Source organism: Neolamprologus multifasciatus, chromosome 8 (assembly GCF_963576455.1).
Source record: "Neolamprologus multifasciatus chromosome 8, fNeoMul1.2, whole genome shotgun sequence".
In the NCBI taxonomy this organism is placed as follows: domain Eukaryota; kingdom Metazoa; phylum Chordata; class Actinopteri; order Cichliformes; family Cichlidae; genus Neolamprologus; species Neolamprologus multifasciatus.
This window is the reverse complement of record NC_140446.1, coordinates 29,174,646-29,195,981: the sequence shown is the minus strand read 5'-3', so window position 1 is coordinate 29,195,981 and position 21,336 is coordinate 29,174,646. Positions and strand designations below refer to the sequence as shown.

At 41.3% G+C, this 21,336-nt stretch overlaps 1 protein-coding gene across 6 annotated transcripts in view; it reads right to left on the bottom strand.

Annotated features, from left to right (window-relative positions):
- ryr2a (ryanodine receptor 2a (cardiac)) overlaps nucleotides 1-21,336 on the bottom strand; it is a 292,365-nt gene that overhangs the window by 10,588 nt on the left and 260,441 nt on the right. For all 6 annotated transcript variants that reach the window (XM_085170363.1, XM_085170361.1, XM_085170365.1 and 3 more), the window contains 8 exons: nucleotides 20,077-20,343; nucleotides 18,999-19,129; nucleotides 15,297-15,339; nucleotides 14,910-15,043; nucleotides 8,950-9,010; nucleotides 7,068-7,214; nucleotides 6,822-6,956; nucleotides 837-993 (listed from right to left, as the gene is read on the bottom strand). In XM_085170363.1, coding sequence (XP_085026489.1) covers nucleotides 837-993; nucleotides 6,822-6,956; nucleotides 7,068-7,214; nucleotides 8,950-9,010; nucleotides 14,910-15,043; nucleotides 15,297-15,339; nucleotides 18,999-19,129; nucleotides 20,077-20,343 — 1,075 coding nt within the window. The remainder of the gene's footprint in view (nucleotides 1-836; nucleotides 994-6,821; nucleotides 6,957-7,067; nucleotides 7,215-8,949; nucleotides 9,011-14,909; nucleotides 15,044-15,296; nucleotides 15,340-18,998; nucleotides 19,130-20,076; nucleotides 20,344-21,336) is intronic.

Genomic DNA, 21,336 nt, shown 5'->3' with positions numbered 1-21,336 from the left:
AAAAGGAAGTTTTTCCTTCCCAGAGTGGTTCCTCGTAGGAGGGTCATATGATTGTTGGGGTTGTTTTTTTGTATTATTGTAGATAAAAGGCACACTGTGGAAGATAGGCAGATTTAATAATAAGTAATGATTAAGTTTTATTCTGGGAAGAGGAGGATTTTAAATTCAGTTCTGAACTTAACAGGGAGCCAATGAAGAGACGTTAGTATGGGAGAAATACAATATATCTAGTCCCTGTCAGTGCTCTTGCTGCCGCATTGTGGATTAACTGAAGGCTTTTCAGGGAGTTTTTAGGACTTCCTGACAATACTGAATTACAGTCGTCCAGCCTAGAAGTAATAAATGCACGAAATAGGTTTTCAGCATCACTCTGTGACAGAATATTTCTAATTTTAGAGATGTTGTGCAAAGAAAGCAGTCCATATCCTTTCCCCAGAGTTAGTATCTGGTTAGGCACAATGTTTCATTGAAGTTTTTAAGGCCAAGTACAATAAGATCAGTTTTATCTGAATTTACAAGCAGGAAATTGTTTAAGGTGGTGTTCAAGTGTACTCCACTTTGGAGAGATGTCACGATTATTTAGTCTAGTCAATTTGAAATAAACAGAACAACCAAAATATTGGAAACCAAACAGAACCAGAAATGATTGCTCTCAAAATAATTATACATTTGAATCAGCACTCTGTATTATAGAATAAAAACAAACACTTCCTGTGGTGTTTACGTTACTTTACAATGTTAGAATGGATTCATTTTGGCTAATAGTTGCCTAATTAACTGCTTATGTTTGGAGTCCATTAAACTGTTTGTGTGCATGTATGTGTAGGATGCCTCACCCTGGATGATAGCCAGGAGGATTACAATGACAAAGAAGAAGAAAGTGATGTCAAAGATGATCCGATAGATTTCGTACTCATCACCAGCTGGATCCTCGATCTGGTCACCAATTCCTCCACCTGCTCGCACTCCCACATACATGTGGAACATGTAACACTGAGGAACAGAGAGAGATACACAGGAAGGGGGGTACAGGGGTAACAGAGGTCAAATCGTTTGCATTGGGTTTTTAATGGGCAGAATCATGACTGTCACAAACAGCTTGAACACACTAATTTTTCTGAAACATCAGAAGACATGACATCTGTAAGTCTCTTTGCAGTAAAACAGGCATGTTTTACTGTAGAGGTCCAGTAACATTTTGAAAAATCATTGTTAGTGAATGCAGTTCACAGTGCCCTCAACTCTGCAGGTTACAAAGAAGCCATATGTGAATATGATCTAGAAACGCTGCTGTCTACCTTCTCCGGACCAAAGCTCATTAAACCAGGGACCGAGGGAAAGCATAAAACATGTTCTGTGGTTGGACAAATAAATATTTTAAATTCTTTTTGGATGATGCATCCTCCAGACTACAGAGGAAATGGACCATCCAACTTCCTATTAGCACTCCGTTACAATAGTGCCTGTGGAATTGGAAAGGCCAAATCAATGCTGAAAGGTATGTTCAGTTTTTAGGAGAGCATATGCTTCCATCCAGATTTCTTCAGGGAAAGCGTTGCAAAACAATGCGAAACCACAAAAAAATGTTTTGTTCTATCTTAGCTATTAATGCATCAGTAACAACACAGCGCAATGTTTGTGTTTGTACTTAAAAGCACCGCAGCACATTCGCAGACAGAACCTGCCCAGTGCTATGCATGTGGCTTATGTAGCGAGTCATAAATAAACAGCATGTAGCAGCACAGATTACAGGTTTTACAGTTTCACTAATGTTTATATACAGTGGTTCCATCTTGGATAGTTGGGCTGATTAAGGCTGTTGGTTGAAGCAATGTTCAGAGTTGGAAATCTGACTTGAGGGGACACTGAAAAATTCAGGAAATTCCGACTTCTGCTTTCACATGGAACACACCATCTGACCATTTTTTGCTACTATGAGCCTTATTGTAAGGAAGGAGACACATCTTGCTAGGGCAGTGCCGTTCATTAGTGCATCTCACCATCCCACTAAGCGCCTGTCGCCTTCTTGAACTACAGACAGGCAGAGCTGCAACACTTAGCCCCTAATAGGAGACAAAAGAGCTCTATGGAATGCAATGGGTGGCTGACTATAGGGGATTAGTGTGTGTTTGTGTGTCCTGAAATTTCCGGGTGACAGAAGGCTTCCTTCTACCCTCAGAAAATACCATAGAGCCCTTATATAGTATTTCTTTCAGATGGCTTAGCAGCAGAAAACATTCTCATCTAAGCTGAGTCTGTTTGTACTTGGCATGTCTCATCACTGACAAGATGGTCTAATGTTTGGCTTTGCGATACACTTATCTTTCACCCCTGACTCACACTGACCTGCATTAATGACACAGGTGTTTATGTCTAGGAAATGGCTTACACTTCCAACATTTAAATTCATCATAATTGTTCCATTTCTGTTTCATGGCCACATCTTTGGTTAGACTTTGCTATGTCACAAAGTTGTCTCTTTTAAACTGGCTAAACAATGGAAGCTTGTGCTGCATAGGTGAGGTAGGTAGGCACCGCTATCATGAAACTGGTATCCCAGTTTTCTACTAATATTATCTAATGTTCTGGATATTTATAATTGAGCTATTTGTATATATTAAAGCTATTTCTTATATTTTGTAAACTTTGTAATATATTGTATTATTTATTTTACTTCAGTCTGTTACTGTTTTTGTCTTGGAGAAACTGTAACTGCATAATTTTCTTAGGGATTTGTTACGGCCCTAGCAGGGCCTCCTCCTGAAGGTGCCTGTGTGGGCGTGTCCCACCACCTCTTCTGCCTGAGGTGCCGCCTTTCCCTTTTACACAGCTGACCCACATCAGTAATTAAAAGTATTTAAGCCCAGGGAAAGGTGAGCTCTGGGCCAGAGTACCATTAGTGTGTTTGCAGCTAGCAAGCTGTGCATTTGGTGTATTTGCAGTTAGTGAGCTTCTCTCTTTTTGACTTCCTTTTTACTTTATTGACCAACGCTTGAGTTTTGTTTGTTTTCCTTAAATGGTGATAGCGGCTTGTCCGTGTCTTTTAGTTGAGCTACTTTAATAAAACTATTTAATTCAACCCTTTTGCCTCCTTGACTCCTTTTCCTGACCCGGACACTTTTTGTTACTTCCCCCTCACCGCCTAGACCCCTCAGGGGAACGTAACAAGTGGGGGCTCGTCCGGGATTGTTGAAAAAGGAGTTTTGAGTTGGAATTGGTTTTTGATTATCTTGCTTAACTTCCCAGTTAAGTTAGGTGAGTGTCCAGCTGAGCTTATTAAGTTCTTTCTTCGGGCACTCTTTTGTTGTTTTGCCTTTTTTATTTTCAGAGTAATCCTGGGCGGGGATTAGTTCCCTGTTGGGGGTAGGCAATTCAGGGCTCCAGTCGCTGAAGTTCTGCCTTTCAAGTTGCCTCGAGCCCGGCACGCTCCAGAAGATAGGTAGGTAAAGTTTGTTGTGCTTAGGAACTGGGTAAGTTGTGTTTGCTTAATGTGTATACTGCAAGAGGTAAGTTGGTCAGTTAAAGTAAGTTGTGTAGTTTTCCATTAATCGGTTAATTATTGGGTAGTCTCTGAGTGAGTTGGCAGAGAGGTGTGGTTGTGTCTTAATTAGGGTGTGTTTTCTAACCCTTCTCTGGCCCCCAAAATGGATGATGCAGCTATCAGTGCACAGGTGTCTAGAAGCTCGTTTGTAAGCAATAACATCCACCTGGTTCCTGTTTTCTGTGAATCCAGTGTTGAGAGCTTCTTCAGTATGTTTGAAAGCATAGCAACTGCATTACAGTGGCCTGAAGACGTGTGGGGGTGATGTTGCTGTGTAAATTCACGGGTAAGGCTCAGGAAGCTTGTTCTGGTCTGTCTAGGCAGGACGGCCTAGTTTATGAAAAGATTAAAAGTGCCGTCCTCCAGGCCTATGAACTTGTACCTGAGGCCTATAGGCAGATTTTTCGAGGTTTGGAGTTGGCACAGGGTCAGTCCTACCTTGACTTTGCTCGGGAGAAGGCAAAGCTTTTTGATAGGTGGTGCTCTGCAAGGCAGGTTAACAATTTGGGGTCGTTACATGAGCTCATGCTTGTGGAGGATTTTAAAAACTCTGTTCCTGAGTGTATTGCTCTTTATTTAAGTGAACAAAGGGTTTCCACATTAAAGCAGGCTGCCACATTGGCAGATGAGTTCACCCTAAGTCATAAAATAAATGCTGTAGAATGTGATACCCCTCTGTGCCATAGTACATCTTGGCGAGGTAAGAGTGGGCCAGCTAACAAGGCTGAAAGTTGTGGTTTCGAGACCCAAAACAAAGCTTTGTTTCTTCTGCCACAAACCTGGCAACACGTTCTCACTCCCAAACCGTAACATTTTACGCTAGGTGACAAATCGTCAACATATTACGTTTTCGGCTACCCACCACGTTCCTAAATGACGACCTCGGAAAAATGAGGAAATATGAGAACCGTATGGACTCAATCTACACGTGTTCGCTCTTTTCCTTCAAATCGCTTAGAAACACGCTATTTAACATCATTAAAGTCCTGGTTAAGATCAGGAAAAAGGTTATGGTTAGGGCTAGGGATAAGGTTAGGTTTAGGGCTGGAATACAGGGCTGGAACGTCTATTACCGCGGGAGCATCATTGCACTGGATTTAAGCCATAACACGCCGCGTACCATAAGAAGGCCGAAGGCCTCCTTTTGCGTTCCTCGGGAACGCCGCGGGACGTGACAAAACGTCGGCATGTTACGCCTCGGGAGTGAGAACGGGCTCAACCTGGACACCTCGTTGCTAACTGTTTGAAATTGAAACTTGAACAGAGAGCCCACTCAAAGCAAAAAGGGCCTGCTTTGAGAAAAGTTAGTCGTGGTTCTCAAACCGACAAGGTTGCCAGGCCTAGTAAAAGGCTACACTTGGAGCATAATTGCTCAGTAGTGTCATGTAGTCAGTGTAAGAGGTCAACTAACCCTGAGCTGCTGCTGGTTGACCATTTCTCCGGTCCTCAAAATGACTTGCAGGGAGAAAGATCATGTATAAAACCACCCCTCAGACCTGCACCACTTGCTAACAAACCTGTCTGTGTTTCAGTAAAGCCTGCTAGCTGCCTGCTGGGTTCTCCACATGTGATGGTTCGAAGCCCTGGCTATCACATGGGACACTGTATTGAGGGTCTGCGGCCACCCTCAGTAAGTATTATGAACCCACTGAGATGGGGTTGGCAACTTCCGCAGGCAATGCCTAACCGTGGCTATGGGGTTTGGTAGGTGGAAAGCCTACAGTTTTGGTGTTGAAACGGTTATTGATTTGATTAATTGTTTTGGTTATCGTAATCATTTGGTTTGTATTTATGGGAGGGGGTGTTACGGCCCTAGCAGGGCCTCCTCCTGAAGGTGCCTGTGAGGGCGTGTCCCACCACCTCTTCTGCCTGAGGTGCCACCTTTCCCTTTTACACAGCTGACCCACATCAGTAATTAAAAGTATTTAAGCCCAGGGAAAGGTGAGCTCTGGGCCAGAGTGCCATTAGTGTGGTTGCAGCTAGCAAGCTGTGCGTTTGGTGTATTTGCAGTTAGTGAGCTGCTCTCTCTTTTTGACTTTTTACTTTATTGACCAACGCTTGAGTTTTGTTTGTTTTCCTTAAATGGTGATAGCGGCTTGTCCGTCTCTTTTAGTTGAGCTACTTTAATAAAACTATTTAATTTAACCCTTTTCCCTCCTTGACTCCTTTTCCTGACCCGGACACTTTTTGTTACTTCCCCCTCACCGCCTAGACCCCTCAGGGGAACGTAACAGATTAATAAAGTATCCTGATTCTGATACTCCAAATGCCCTTATCCAGCTCACCAATTTTGGATAGACTTCCTGGAGCCAAATAAGGTAACCCCCAAAGACAGTCTTAAATTGAGCTTAAATCACAGTAAAGGCTCAGGTTAGTAGCATATATTATTTATATTACTTGCACTGTTGCTATTCCCAAAAACGTAATAGATGCCTGAAAAAGAAGCGGACAAAATAAGTAATTTTCTTACTGCCTGAGGGTAACACTGCCGAGACTAAAACTACTGACTCAAAGCTCTCTGTCCATAAATGGAAGTGTGTGCTCTTTACAGACAGCAAAAAATGAAGTTTTAGTGAGACAAACTTGATGGGAGCAACTTCCCACAGCCAAGAAAGTGAACTGCAGCAGTGCATACCAGACATCCCAGTATTAGCTTTGGGTACAAAAAGTATTTGAGTCACTCCTGAGAAGCCTCACAGGTGTTTCATTTTTTTCATTTATGAATAATGGCTCTCACCCATCATTCAGTGGAATCCCAAAAGCCTTAGACATGGCTTTGTAACCTTCTATGATAGACAACAGATTGACAGATGATAATAGATGACAGACAGACTGATAGAGGTCAGTTACTTTGTTTCTCGTCTCTTTTTGAGTTTCTTTATATTCTGGCTCGTCAAACTGAAGGGCCCATACAAAAGGGACCCCCTCAAACTGACTTTTAGTTTTAGTCACCTTGTTTTCCAGCAAATTAACTGTTCTGTCACTAGTTATAAACTAGGAAATTAGCACAAACTAATGTAAGTCTATTAGCTGAAACCAACCTAATGACATCCTGCTCTGAACAGGCACAGGATGGTGCTAAACATCTTCTAAAACCTTTCAATTTGTGTTAAATGTTTCTATTTTAAGACCGACTCTATAGCCCTGTTCTTTAATTTTAGATAACTTGTTTTGTGAAACTGATTCTTAAAACATGCTGTGATGCAAATTATCTGTCGTTTTGATCATCTGCCAGCACTATTATTCCGGTTCACTACAGTCTAACACATGTCATACTCACTGTCAGCATGTCATCACACTTCATATCTGGCAGTTCTCCATCTTCACTCTTGTTGTAGAACTTCCTGAAAAAGTTGAAGGCCACTACTGTGTAGAGGTACACCACCACTGCTAATAGGCCAACAGTTAACACTAGCTGGAGAGGGGGCAAGAAAAGACTGCTGTGATGCAAACAAGGGCAAATATCACAATCTTCACTCAATATTTACAAATGTTTAATCTTATAATATTCATATAGTGCTCTCACCTGTTTGCCATTGTGTGTGACTGAGGAGAGGATGGTACGCAGTGTCTTAAAACCCATGGCAATGTCCAGTAGATGGGCAGCAAAGAAGAAGTTGTTATAGTGACCCAGAATGGACATGGTCATATACCAGGCCAGATACAGGAAGGACTACAAGGACGGAAGATGGAAATTCAGTCAATACTGACAATCGCAACGAGTGCAAATGAGCCGCTGGTTTACAATATTAGGTAACATCCAGGCTGCTGATTGTGTAGCTAATAAATCAAATAAAAGCATCATAAAACATTTCAAATGATAATTACCAGACAACAGATTAATGACTCTTGACACAGATGTGGATGACACTTCACGATCATTGCTCAGTTAGCAGCTACATTTACATTTATACACTTTCAATGTGGAGGAGCGGCAGCTCTAATCCGAGTCCCTCTCGGATGACCGAGCTCCTCACGCTCTCTCTAAGTGAGAGCCCACTCGCTCTTCGAAGGAAACTAATTTCTGCCACTTATATTAGCGACCTCACTCTTTATGTTACTACCTAGAACTCGTAACGATAAGTGATGGTAGGAACATAGAATGAAGTGACAGTTTCACCACAACAGATTGGTACACTATCCACACTATCTTGTATTCCACTTCTGAACGAGACCCTGAAGTACTCCTCCACTCGGGACAGTAACCTGTCCTTTAGGTGGAGTGGGCACTCCACCTTTTCCAGCTGTGATCCATGATCTCAGATTTAGTGGTGCTAATTCTCTGCCGCTTCACCCTCAGCAGCAAACTATTGCAGTGCAAACTCGAGGTCATCTCCTGATGACACCAACAGAACCACATCATCCGGAAAAAGCACCACAAATGATTAAATCCTGAGGCCACCAAAGTGGAGACCCTCCACCATCTGGCTACGCCTAGATATTCTGCAGAGATGTGACAGCCATGGCAGTCCTCCAAAGCCTTCAGGAACTAAAGATGAATCTCAACCAGGGCGCCTGCCAGTGTGCAGATGTTTACCACCTGTCATGGTAAATGGACTGATTCTCCTGGAGCGCTCAAAGCACTTCATACAACATGACACTTTCACCCATTCATACCCATACAAGCACCTTTTTCTACGCTTTTAAGTGCATCCTATCTAACACTCACACACATTCACGATAGATGCATCGGAGAGCAATTTGGAGTTTAGTATCTTGCCCAAGGATATTTGGCTTGCAGACTGAGGGAGCCGGGGATAGTCAGTAGATGACCTGCTTTACCTCCTGAGCTACAGCCACCCCATTACATTTATATTTAGAAATGGCATAGTAAGAAGAAGTAATGATATGACTTGCTAATACCTTACTATTACCTTAGTAAGGCTTAATAGTGTGACATTATTATAAAGTTCTACCAGTACAGTATAATATCTGCACCATGGAAGTCACTTCAAGACATGTCTGTGAAGAAAACACTACTGGTTTTTCAGTAAGGATATATTTGACTCACTTTAGATGAGGTCAAACAAAATGCCAAACTATGAAACTAGTAACTCCCTGAATTAAACAATTGTTTTATAAACGATGAGCCAAATGCTTCATATTTATCCCAATATTTTTATATGACGTAATTGCCAGACACAATAACCAGAATTTTATCTTATAATGTTATGGGCCGATGCAACAAGTCATACGATGCCGTTACTGCTATTGACGTTAAATGCCATAAGCAACTTTAAAACATTTTAAACAGGAACTAACTAGAAAAAAAAGTTGAGGTAAACTAAAAATGTCCCCGTGAAATCACTCTGATATAAACAGAAAAGACAAAGGAGCTTAAGAACTTCTGCAGGGAATCCACATGATGGAGCCAGACATCGCTGTCCTGAGTGATTCTGAGTGCTTACATTGTCTGTGAACACAACCCCCAGCTTCCAGATCTGGTACTTGACATCAACAGAGTTCAACCTGTGAACATAGTGAGAAGACACAGAGTCTTTTTACATGTACATTAAATAGGAACAGTTTTCATGTTTTGATGAAAACGTGAACAGAAATGGTTTAAGAGGCTCTCTGTTATGAGAGCTGAAGATATCTTAGCTCCTTTACCTGGTATAACCACTTTGAAAACATATGTGAATGTGACAGGATCATGTCTTGTTCAGTGTTCAGATAAACATGATTGTACCTGCTATTCTTTGTTGCAGAAAATTTCTTATTAATCCAAATCCCCCATAGAGGATGACCCCATGGAACCATGACTTTATTAAAGTCACTGTCAGCCAGACTGACAGATGCAGGAAATCTCCTTTGTGTTCTTCTCTGAGGTTTGAGCTCTATGTGAGCTTTAAATGCTGGAGTAGAAAAGGGCTATGTAACCAACAGTTTACAATTTAAAATCCTCCACTAAATACCATTAAAATGCACACCTACAACCTGCTACGCAGTTTATCGGCAGCTGAGAGGAAGAGGTTGGATAAACTCATCAGGAAGGCCAGCTCTGTTCTGGGATGCACCCTGGACCCAGTGCAGGTGATGGGCAACAGAAGGACTCTGGCCAAAATAACATCTCTGATGGACAGAGTCTCCCACCCCATGCATGTAGATGTTGCTGAACTGCAGAGCTCCTTCAGTGACAGACTGCTGCATCCTCGATGCATGAAGGAGCGTTTCTGCAGGTCAGACTGTCAGCTGTCAGACTGTACAATCTGAACTGCTCCCAACAAACATAGATGTTTACATCAATGCTGTAACTGCAATAAGTTAATTAACCGATTCGCACCACAACCTGGTTTGCCTATTACATGTAGTTATTTTTATTTAATTTAATAACTGTACAGTACTCTCTGTTTATAGTAACCACTGTCCTTAATGTAAATATGTAAGAAAAATTGTGTATGTTTCTGTTCCGTGTCCTGTGTACTGTTTGTTGTATACAGTGGGGCAAAAAAGTATTTAGTCAGCCACCGATTGTGCAAGTTCCCCCACTTAAACTGATGACAGAGGTCAGTAATTTGCACCAGAGGTACACTTCAACTGTGAGAGACAGAATGTGAAAAAAAAATCCATGAATTCACATGGTAGGATTTGTAAAGAATTTATTTGTAAATCAGGGTGGAAAATAAGTATTTGGTCAATAACAAAAATACAACTCAATACTTTGTAACATAACCTTTGTTGGCAATAACAGAGGTCAAACGTTTACTATAGGTCTTTACCAGGTTTGCACACACAGTAGCTGGTATTTTGGCCCATTCCTCCATGCAGATCTTCTCAAGAGCAGTGATGTTTTGGGGCTGTCGCCGAGCAACACGGACTTTCAACTCCCGCCACAGATTTTCTATGGGGTTGAGGTCTGGAGACTGGCTAGGCCACTCCAGGACTTTCAAATGCTTCTTACGGAGCCACTCCTTTGTTGCCCGGGCGGTGTGTTTTGGATCATTGTCATGTTGGAAGACCCAGCCTCGTTTCATCTTCAAAGTTCTCACTGATGGAAGGAGGTTTTGGCTCAAAATCTCACGATACTTGGCCCCATTCATTCTGTCCTTAACACGGATCAGTCGTCCTGTCCCCTTGGCAGAAAAACAGCCCCATAGCATGATGTTTCCACCCCCATGCTTCACAGTAGGTATGGTGTTCTTGGGATGCAACTCAGTATTCTTCTTCCTCCAAACACGACGAGTTGAGTTTATACCAAAAAGTTCTACTTTGGTTTCATCTGACCACATGACATTCTCCCAATCCTCTGCTGTATCATCCATGTGCTCTCTGGCAAACTTCAGACGGGCCTGGACATGCACTGGCTTCAGCAGCGGAACACGTCTGGCACTGCGGGATTTGATTCCCTGCCGTTGTAGTGTGTTACTGATGGTGACCTTTGTTACTTTGGTCCCAGCTCTCTGCAGGTCATTCACCAGGTCCCCCCGTGTGGTTCTGGGATCTTTGCTCACCGTTCTCATGATCATTTTGACCCCACGGGATGAGATCTTGCGTGGAGCCCCAGATCGAGGGAGATTATCAGTGGTCTTGTATGTCTTCCATTTTCTGATGATTGCTCCCACAGTTGATTTTTTCAACCAAGCTGCTTGCCTATTGTAGATTCACTCTTCCCAGTCTGGTACAGGTCTACAATTCTTTTCCTGGTGTCCTTCGAAAGCTCTTTGGTCTTGGCCATGGCGGAGTTTGGAGTCTGACTGGTTGAGGCTGTGGACAGGTGTCTTTTATACAGATGATGAGGTCAAACAGGTGCCATTCATACAGGTAACGAGTGGGGGACAGAAAAGCTTCTTACAGAAGACGTTACAGGTCTGTGAGAGCCAGGGATTTTCCTTGTTTGAGGTGACCAAATACTTATTTTCCACCCTGATTTACGAATAAATTCTTTACAAATCCTACCATGTGAATTCATGGATTTTTTTTTTCACATTCTGTCTCTCACAGTTGAAGTGTACCTCTGGTGCAAATTACTGACCTCTGTCATCATTTTAAGTGGGGGAACTTGCACAATCGGTGGCTGACTAAATACTTTTTTGCCCCACTGTATGTGTCCTTTTGGCTGCTGTTACAACCAAATTTCCCCTTGTGGGACAATTAAAGGATTATTCTATTCTATTCTATTCTAATATTTTCCCCTGTACAGTTTTAAACTTCATAACAACTGTATGGTGGGTCATTTGGTAAGGGCATGGCCACTTTGACTGACAGGTGACTGGCCTGTAAGTCAGCTGTAACTGATCATTATTCGATTACCTAACTGGCAAACTGCATTTTTAAATGGAATTACAACAAATAGCAATAAAATAATCTGATCTAATAATTAAAAAGAAATTTAAACATTTTCTGTGCTAGACTAATGAGCACAGCTTGAGTCTTCTACCAAAACTTAAACTCTAGTAAGGTTTGTGGTGGACAATTTACTGTAAATTGCACTAAATTTAACACTGAAACACACTTTTTTTTTCTATGACTGGTATGTGTGTGATAGTTTCTGCTTGGAGGGTGTGCTTATTTGGAATAAGAAGGGGAGTGTGTAACTGGCACGGAAAGTCAATGAAATTAATTTTACTTGATCTGCTGACAGACTAAATAGATTGTCACATCTTATTATGTTGTGGGACAGTAGTCTTAAATGTTTAACTAGATCTATTTAAAATTTCAGAGCTCTAATATGCCACTGTGCCTTAGAAATAAACAGCAGCGCCAACAGTGCCTTTCACAATGAAATAATTAGCCTAACCTGTCACTAGCCTCAGACAGAGGTTTTGCAACATTTTCAACATCTGTAACTCCCATAACTCCTGAACCATTTCAAATGAAAGACTTTCAATGGTTCCTGAAAACAGTGACTCTGTGCTTGTCAGGGATTTTAGGGTCATTACAGTAATCCCTGGCACAGTGTTGCAGCAACCCCAAAAAGAAGGTTGGAGGTTGGTTGAGAGAAGAGAGAGTTAGTGAGTGTGATGGAGCCCTACAGAAGACACACACACAGCCATGTTTTTTATAGTTTTGTTTTTGCTATTTGCTCTTTTGTTTTCTTTGTTATTTGCCAAAATGTGGATGTGGCGCCTGCCTGGGCTTATAGTAATGAGCCTTACTGAAACAGCACAGAGTTGATGCTTTCAGGAACCGTTTGAATTTTTCAATTGTGCCAGTGGTTCGGGAGTTGCGGTAATTTGACCTAAAAGTTTGACCAAAAAATAATTAACTTTAATTTAAATGTTTATTTTAACACTCGGTGTGCTAAGCCCCAAGACATTTTACTGTTATATTTTTATTTTCTTTATAGATTTGAATCAAATCACCATCCTCTAATCAGAATAAAAATCAGAAATACTTTATTGATCCTGAAGGAAATTATAGGTTACAGCAGGCATCACGCTAATGTCGCATGCACACTTACAAAGGAACCCTCTGACCAAACGTTACACAAACATCACATTGGGAAGACATGTCAGAGAAGTAGGCTGATAGGAGAAAAAGGCGTTTGAAAAGGGAGGGGGGATGAGTGTAACTACCCTTTTGAAGTAGGTGACACTCATAGGGATCATTTTGTGCCAAATAAGAGTTACTTGGCCCAGAAAACACACATATTTACGTGAGCAAAGAAAGTTCATAATATCCAACATAATGCAACCTGCAATGGTGACTTATGCTATGAATCTAACCTGTTCTGGAGCAGGTTGCGTTCCAGATTAGAGACCAGCAGTTATAAAATCACTATGTACTAACTAATCAGTTATCCAGAAAATAGCGCCGCCATTCCCTGATGAGCATAAAAAAAAAAAAAAAAGAAACAAAGATTCTAAAAAAACCCATTTTTGATCTTTTTTCCCCCTGTTGGCTGTAATTTATTAAGTTATTTTGTTATTTAAACATTAACATATGATCCTTAAATGGACACCTATTTGTACTTTTTGACCTTATATCAAATATGCACGTAGTCTAAGCCTATGTTTTACTTTTTTTACAACTTTTTTTTTTGCTTGCTCATGAATGATTAAACATCAAAGCTGCAGTGGAAAGGATAAAAACTTGTAATAATTAATTTAATCAAATACTTGATTAAAATCCATCATAACCCCTGTCTTAATGATAGTTGCAATATTGATGAGCTGACAATTGGCATTTTTCCAGGCTTCAAATGAGCTAGACTTTTAATTTAGTAGCTATCTTCCAATCTTACTGACCAAAGGGCCTTGGATTGTTTTGATATTTAACCCTGTACATATACCTTGCAAATAGAAGTGGGTTGAATCCAGGAAGTGTTCCTTCTTGAAACCAATTGGGATTTAAGTGAAGATTTTTAGTAAGCTCCAAAGACATTTGGAGGTGAAAATGAGCTGGTGTGTTTTGGCTTACTGACCTAAAGGATAACTTGAGTGCGCTTAAGCTTCGGGGAACAAACTCATGGCTGGATATTCTCCAGTCATTTTGCAGGGTGAAGACAAAGTTATCTGCTGAGCTGTGTACATTTTATTCAGCTTTTGTTTCACTCCCTTTGACGAACTGTCTTTTACGACATTTAGCAATTATGAATGGTGTGTTGGGAAGTCATTTTTTTATTCAGTGTTGTCAAAAAACATAAAATAAACGAAATGCCGGCAGACGCTATTCCTTTTTTGTTATTTTTGTCTTCACTTTTTTCCAACTTCCTGTCATCAGAATGTCTGCCCCCACCTTTCTTTCACATAAATGCATGATCCTAGCCTTTCTATGTGATTGGTCGCATGGTGTGCCCATCAAAATAATGTCCCGCCCCTGCCTGCATGGATTCTCAGCAGGGCTAAGCAGGAGTGGCTAATGATTCATCTCTCCGACGGGAGCAAGCTTTTGTTGTTCGCTACAAAGAAGCAACTCTTAGAGCTGTCTCGTTTGCGAACAACACGTCTCCAACAACACACTCATGAACACATCATTTCATTATTAGCCAAGTAATGATGTCACTACTCGTTACATAGAAAGATATTATTATAAACATTAGCCGCACCTACTATTAAGCTTAATAAGCTAGTGGTGATCGCATTAGCATCTCTTATCAACAACTAACCCTGAAGGTATGCAAAAGTAAATTTTGCTCATTCGGTTAGTAACAGAACTGACATTAAGTAGACAGATCACAATCATCACAGTGCTATAAACAGTTTAAATGAACTATTTAACAATTTTTAAAACAAATGAGCTTGTGCCTCTTCTGCAGTTTCAGGGGCAAATCCGCTGAGCTATCCTGTCATCGGATTGGAACTATCCTAATAAGACGGCAGTGCCCCCACACTGACATTGTTCCTGTAGTCAGACTTTTCTTCCCCATAACATCTCTCTCTCTCACACATAAACTCTATTACTTGCACACTACACACAGACTACTCACACTGCAGCGAGCGAACTGTCTTTCCTGGGTTTTCTCTTTTTGTGAGCATCACTGAAGTCCAGAGCAGCTTTGTCCAGTCCCAGCAGCTCACTGATTCGGTCATGGCCATAAAACTCCCCATATTTATCCATCACCTAAGAAAGAGCAGGACTTCTTAAACAGATGCTTTCCACTTTTTAATTTCCCCAAACAGTATTCTATCTAGAAAACCTTAAACTACACAGGGAAAGATCACACCAATGTGGCAGGACTGTAGTTTAACAGAATGAGCTACCCAGTACAACCAGTGTCCTCAAAGACTTGCCATTTGTACAAGTTCAATTTGGAATTTAGGAAAACATTTTTAAAACATTTGTATCCAGTAAAACAAAACAAAACAAAACTTACCTTTCTCTTCACAAATTTATCCCAGTAGTTATTGGGGAAAGATCTGAAAGTCAAAAGACAAAGTTACTGATGGGTCAGTCTGGCACAGACCCACTGCTGGAACGAGTCAATTCTACTACAACAGCAAAATCAAGACGCAAGTTGTTTGTGTTACTCGTGCACGAGGGAGGCCCGACTGAAGTCGAGTGTTGTTCCGCCCACTTGACCTCCGTCGGCCTCTCAGCCAGGTTCCCTGTAGCGCTCCTTTTATTGTGGTTACATGAATATGCATAGGTTCATTAACATATGACATCTTACATAGGCGTACATGTGTTCCTGTGAAGACTCCCCAAGCTGGTGCTAGGAGCGCTGCGGTCCACCTAAACAAAGGCCTCTTATACTTAACCAGATACAGAGTAGGTATCAAGGATCAAACCTCTATCGATCTACAAACAATTTTATACCTCTAAGAATATATTGTTATATATTTCTAAGCATAAATGACAATCCACAATATAAACCTAACAGTTACTCTCTCTTTCGCATTTACGCTCAGTTCTTTCTTCACCACAACAGACCAGTACAGCATCACTGGAGCCACAGCACCAATCCATCTGTCGATTTCCTGCTCCCCTCTCCCCTCACTCGTGAACAAGACACCGAGATACTTAAACTCCTTAACATGGGGCAGAAACTCGTCCCAGAACCAGAGTGGACACTTCTGCCTTTTCCGGCTGAGCACCATGGCCTAAGACTTGGAAGTGCTGATTCTAATTCCTGACGCATCAGACTTGGTTGTGAACCACTCCATTGTGAGCTGCTAGCCACCACCTGATGAAGCCAACTGAACCACATCATCTGCAAAAAGCAGAGACAATATTCTGAGGCTGTCCAAGTGGAACCCTTCCGCCACTTGGGTATGCCTAGAAGTTCTGTCCATAAAAATTATGGATAGAATCAGTGACAAAGGGCAGCCCTGGTGGAGTCCAAGACTCACTGGGAATGAGTCTGATTTATTGCCGGGTATAGGGACAAAGCTCTTGCAACAGTATAAAGATCGAATGGCTCGTAACAACAGGCCAGATGCCCCATACTCCCGAAGCAAATTCTGCTCCAAAGGACATGGTTGAAGGCCTTCTCCAAGTCCACAAAAACATGTAGACTGGTTAGGCAAACTCCCATCCACCCTCAAGTATCCTTTAGAGGGTTAAGAGCTTTTCCAGTATTCTGCCACCAGGATGAAAATCACATTGTTCCTCCTGTATCCAAGGATTGACTAATGGATGGACGCTGCTATCCAGCACCCCGGCATAGACTTTACCAGGGAGGCTGAGGAGTGTGATCCCCCTACAGTTGGAGCACACTTAACACTTAACTGCCTCTGTGATCTCACCCCTGGTGATGGACGAGTCGTCCCCTTTGTCCCCAGACTCTGCTTCTTTGGAAGACTAACAGTGGGATTAAGGAGGTCCTGGACGTATTCCTTCCACCGCCCAACAATATCCTCAGTCAAAGTCAGCAGCGCTGCACCTGCACTATACACAGTGTAGGTAGAGCACCGCTTTCCCCTTCTGAGTCGCCTGATGGTTTGCCTGAATCTCTTTGAGGCAGTCTGAAAGTCATTTGCGGCATGGCCTCTCCGAACTCCTCCCACGCCCAAGTTTTTGCTTCTGCAAATGCCTGAGCCGCATTCGCTGTTGGTACCTATTGGCTGCCTCAGAAGTCCCACAGGCTAACCAACCCCGAGGGGACTTCTTCTTCAGCCTGATGCTTTCTTTCACCTCCGGTGTCCACTATCTGGTTCAGGGGTTAACACCATGACATTGCACCAACCACAGGCACTAACACCCTTGCCGCTGCAGTTTAGTGGAGCGACTTCAGCAATTGAGGTCCTGAACATGGTCCATTCGGACTCCATGTCCCCAGTCTCCCCCAGAATGCTGTAAAAGGTCTGCTGGAAGTGGCAGTTGAAGTACTTGCAGACTAGGTGTTCCCAGTGCAGCCTCACTTTACATTTAAGCGCCCCGGATATGTTCAGCATCTTCTCCTGACACCTGATCGAACTTACTACCAAGCGATGATCAGTTGACAGCTCAACACCTCTCTTCACCTGAGTATCCAGAACATGAGTCCACAGATCCGATGATACGATTACATAATCAATCATTGACCTGTGTTCTAGGAATCCTGGTGCCACGTGCACATATGGACACACTTAAGTTTGAACATGGTGTTTGTTATAAACAAACTGTGGTTTGGACAAGTTTTTGAATCACTCTTTGTCTGGTCCCTTACCCAGGTTGGGTGCAGGTTATTCCCCCAACAAAATGATATGCTAACTGATCAACAAGAAAGATAATTCAAAACTATAATTCAGTTGAAAATCGGTTGAACCTCTAACAGAATCACATCATGAGTTTCATCAGCCTGCACCTGTGCTTAACCCCATCCTACCAACTGGGTAGGATGCAGCCCCCAGAGGTATTATTTTCTGTCATAACTTATAAGTGATTTCTTGTTTGTTTTTTTAAGCATTTCATTTTTCTATGCAGGTGTAATAAACTTAATAATTTATTCAGTTACTGTCTGCCATGAATCCTACGTATCACACGGTATAAAAAGAGGTATGCTGTACTACGTCATTTTAAAGAATAACAACTCAGAGGCCATCATGGCATTCATGATCTGGATGAGAAACTTTAAAGACTGGAAGTTATCAGAACATTGCAGATGTCGCCAAATCTACCTCAGACTGACTGAAGCTCTGGTCATGCTACACATGAAAAGGAGAGCTGATGTTGCAACCTTCCAAGCCCTAGTCCAGTCACTGAGGGAAACTTACTAATGTGACTCTCAAATGTTTGACTGGAAAATCTACTTGAAAAGGGATTTAATTTAGTACGGAAACACAGACAGGAAGGTAGCAACTGTTTGCTCTTCCTATTACATGCCAGCATTCCCTGAGCAAAGCATGAGGAAAACTGTGTGCTACAACTGCTTACAGTGTGTTTTTAACTTTAATTATTTTTGGTCATTTCCAGCACAATTATGGTGAGAGTTGATTCACATTGCATTGTTGGTCTCTGCAAGGGTTGTAACTGATTCTGATTGATGCAGGAAACACTGGCAGGATTAGATCTTTGGCCTCATTGGTTTTGTGCTTACTTCCAATATTTTATACTGAGGTAAAATTACTCTAATTGGGTTCATATATAAATACAACACAAATAACGTTTGATTAAATTTAATGAAAACTAGGTGATATCAGAATCAAATGATGGTAAACAAGCTGTGAATAACATGGAGTATATTTGGGATAAAAGCTGCAAGTTGCATTAAAGAAAAGTATTGTTTTTTGTTTCCAAAATATGCAATTGAATTGCAACTTTGCAAACATAATAAAAGTCTTTTTAGATGAGATTAAATAATGACTATTAATTCATTGACTATAAATATGGGTTGCTAATATTATTATTAATATTATTATTATGCTATTATATTTGTTTCTTGCAGTAAATTATTCTCAGGGTGGCCACTGACCCCAATCACCACTGGATGTATGTTAAATATGGCAGAAGGTTGAGGGTTAATAGGCTGTCTACAAACTATATCCTCTATTTCTTTATACATGCAGCAGTCACTTGTTTTCGTCAATGAAAATAGTCTGTATAACAAACAACAATTTGATATACACATGCACACTCTCGTGTAGGGTCTACTTACTGTGTGTTGATTACCAGTCTGTCCCACTGTCCTTTGATGTCATCTTCTGATGGTTGCTCTGTTATATAAAGGCCATCAAATTCCAGCTTCCTAGCGACCTCCTTTTCACGTTTAAAGATCACCAGTGGCACCTATATAATGCACACAAACAGTGGAGAAATGCAGATGTCAATGGGTTCTAGACTTAAGACTAACTGTAAATGATTGAAACTCTTAACTCTTAGTAACTGTCCTTATATTGAAATACATGTCAGCTTGTCCAGTTTCACATTTCTACACAGAGATTTGACCATAATTAAAACTTCAGACAGATTTAAAGTGAGCATTAATAATGTCTGAGTCTTATGTCACTTGCAAAATATAATTGAGGATTTTGCAAAAACTGCTTTTTGCAAACAGGTAGCTACAAAGTAGTATTAGTGCCACATTAAAAAAAACTTCTCACTTCATTATAAAGAATGCGGTGGTTTAAAAAAAAGGAGCAATATAATATTTTTGCATGTGACACAGTAAGAGTAGCTTCATTAACACACGGTTCAGTCAGGAACTGATGGTAAATAATGTTTCCTGTTCTCCTACAGGTTGGCTGTTTTACATACTGTATTTCAGATTTACAGGACAGACTGATTGTAATGAAGCAGTCCTTCTGAATAAATCTCTGATGGCACACAGGATTCCTTTATTTCAAACATACTGATTCATCTAAAGCTGCCTCATGCCGTTTCCAAAAAGATGCACAGGTGTAAAGCCTGAGTACTTGCTCTATTAGTTTAGTCAGTATGTTACTACTACTATGTTAACTTGCTCAAGAGGTTTGCTCATTTGTGATTTAATAATTTGCATTGATCTCGGTAGAATGGATTGACCTTTATTGAAATGACCAGACTACATCTTTGTCCATAAAGTTAATGTAGATTACCCATTGACCTTTCCAATGCTTTTTTGTGTGGCATTGCACAAATTTGACCGACTGGCGTAAGATTTAATAACAAACTCTGTGGTTGTTAATGGCAAATACTAATTGCGGATTCTAACATTTTGCACTAATTTCTGTTGTATGTCACAGTGAATGTCCTACCTTAAGACAGTAGTATCCAATGATGCAGAAGAAGGAGATGACCGTGTGCAGGACAGCAAGGATCCGTAACATGGGCTCCATGTAGCCACTGCTCTCTTCCAGGACAAAACGAACGGTGACAGGCTTCTGGGGCGTGCTGGTCTGATCCATCACCTCTTCCTTTGCATCCACAGTTGCCCCACCTAGTGGATCCCACTGAATGCTGCTCTCTGAATGGCTGGTGTGCACAACTTCCCTCTCCTCAGTCACTGATGAGGATGTAGAAACCTGGAAGGGAAAATTTTAGTCTAGTTATGTAAGCAAAGAAAACAAAGTAAAATAACATCAGTATCAGCTATTAGTCCAAAATTTAGTTTTAATTTTTATGACTGATTTGTCCTGAACCCCAACTTCAGGCTCTATAGCAGGGGTGGGCAACTCCAGGCCACGAGGGCCGGTGTCCTGCAGGTTTTAGATGTGTCCTTGATCCATCACAGCTTATTTAAATGGCTAAATGACCTTGTCAGCATATCTTGAAGTTCTCCAGAGGCCTGGTAATGAACTAATCATTTGATTCAGGTGTGCTGACCCAGCGTGACATCTAAAGCCTGCAGGACACCAGCCCTCGAGGCCTGGAGTTGCCCACCCTAAACATTGTAACCTAAAGATTCTAAACAAAGCTATAAACACAGCAAATACTGAGTCTGAGTCTTCTGAAGCAACATACAGTGTAGTACTGGCATACTAATTATTAACAGAATATTAAATGATTTGTGATTTGCACAAGTTTGTACCAGTTTTGTCCTTGTTCGTAATCTGGGACAGCAATGGAACTTTTTTTCCTAACCCTTGGAAAAAACATGTTTTGCCCCCAAAACACATATATATGATTTTTAAAAATCATAAACATACAATGACTGTTATTTAAAATATTGAGTATTATTTACTGGACAAATCTTTGATCAAGACTAGGCCTCAATATGGTGTGTGTTTGTGAGCTAGTTTATAAACTAGAACTGTGCATCCATCCATCCTCTTCCACGTGTCCTTATTAGAGTCACGGGGGGATGGAGCCTATACCAGCTGCCATAGTGCAAGAGGCCGGGTACACCCTGGACAGTTCACCAGTCTATCACAGAGCTACCACATATAGAGCGACAACCATTCGCACTCACATTCACACGTGTGTGTAGTTCAGAATCATCAGTTAACCTAACCCCAATAACAAGAACCATTGAATCCCAAACTGCTAGCTGGCACACTCCATCTCACTGCTACATG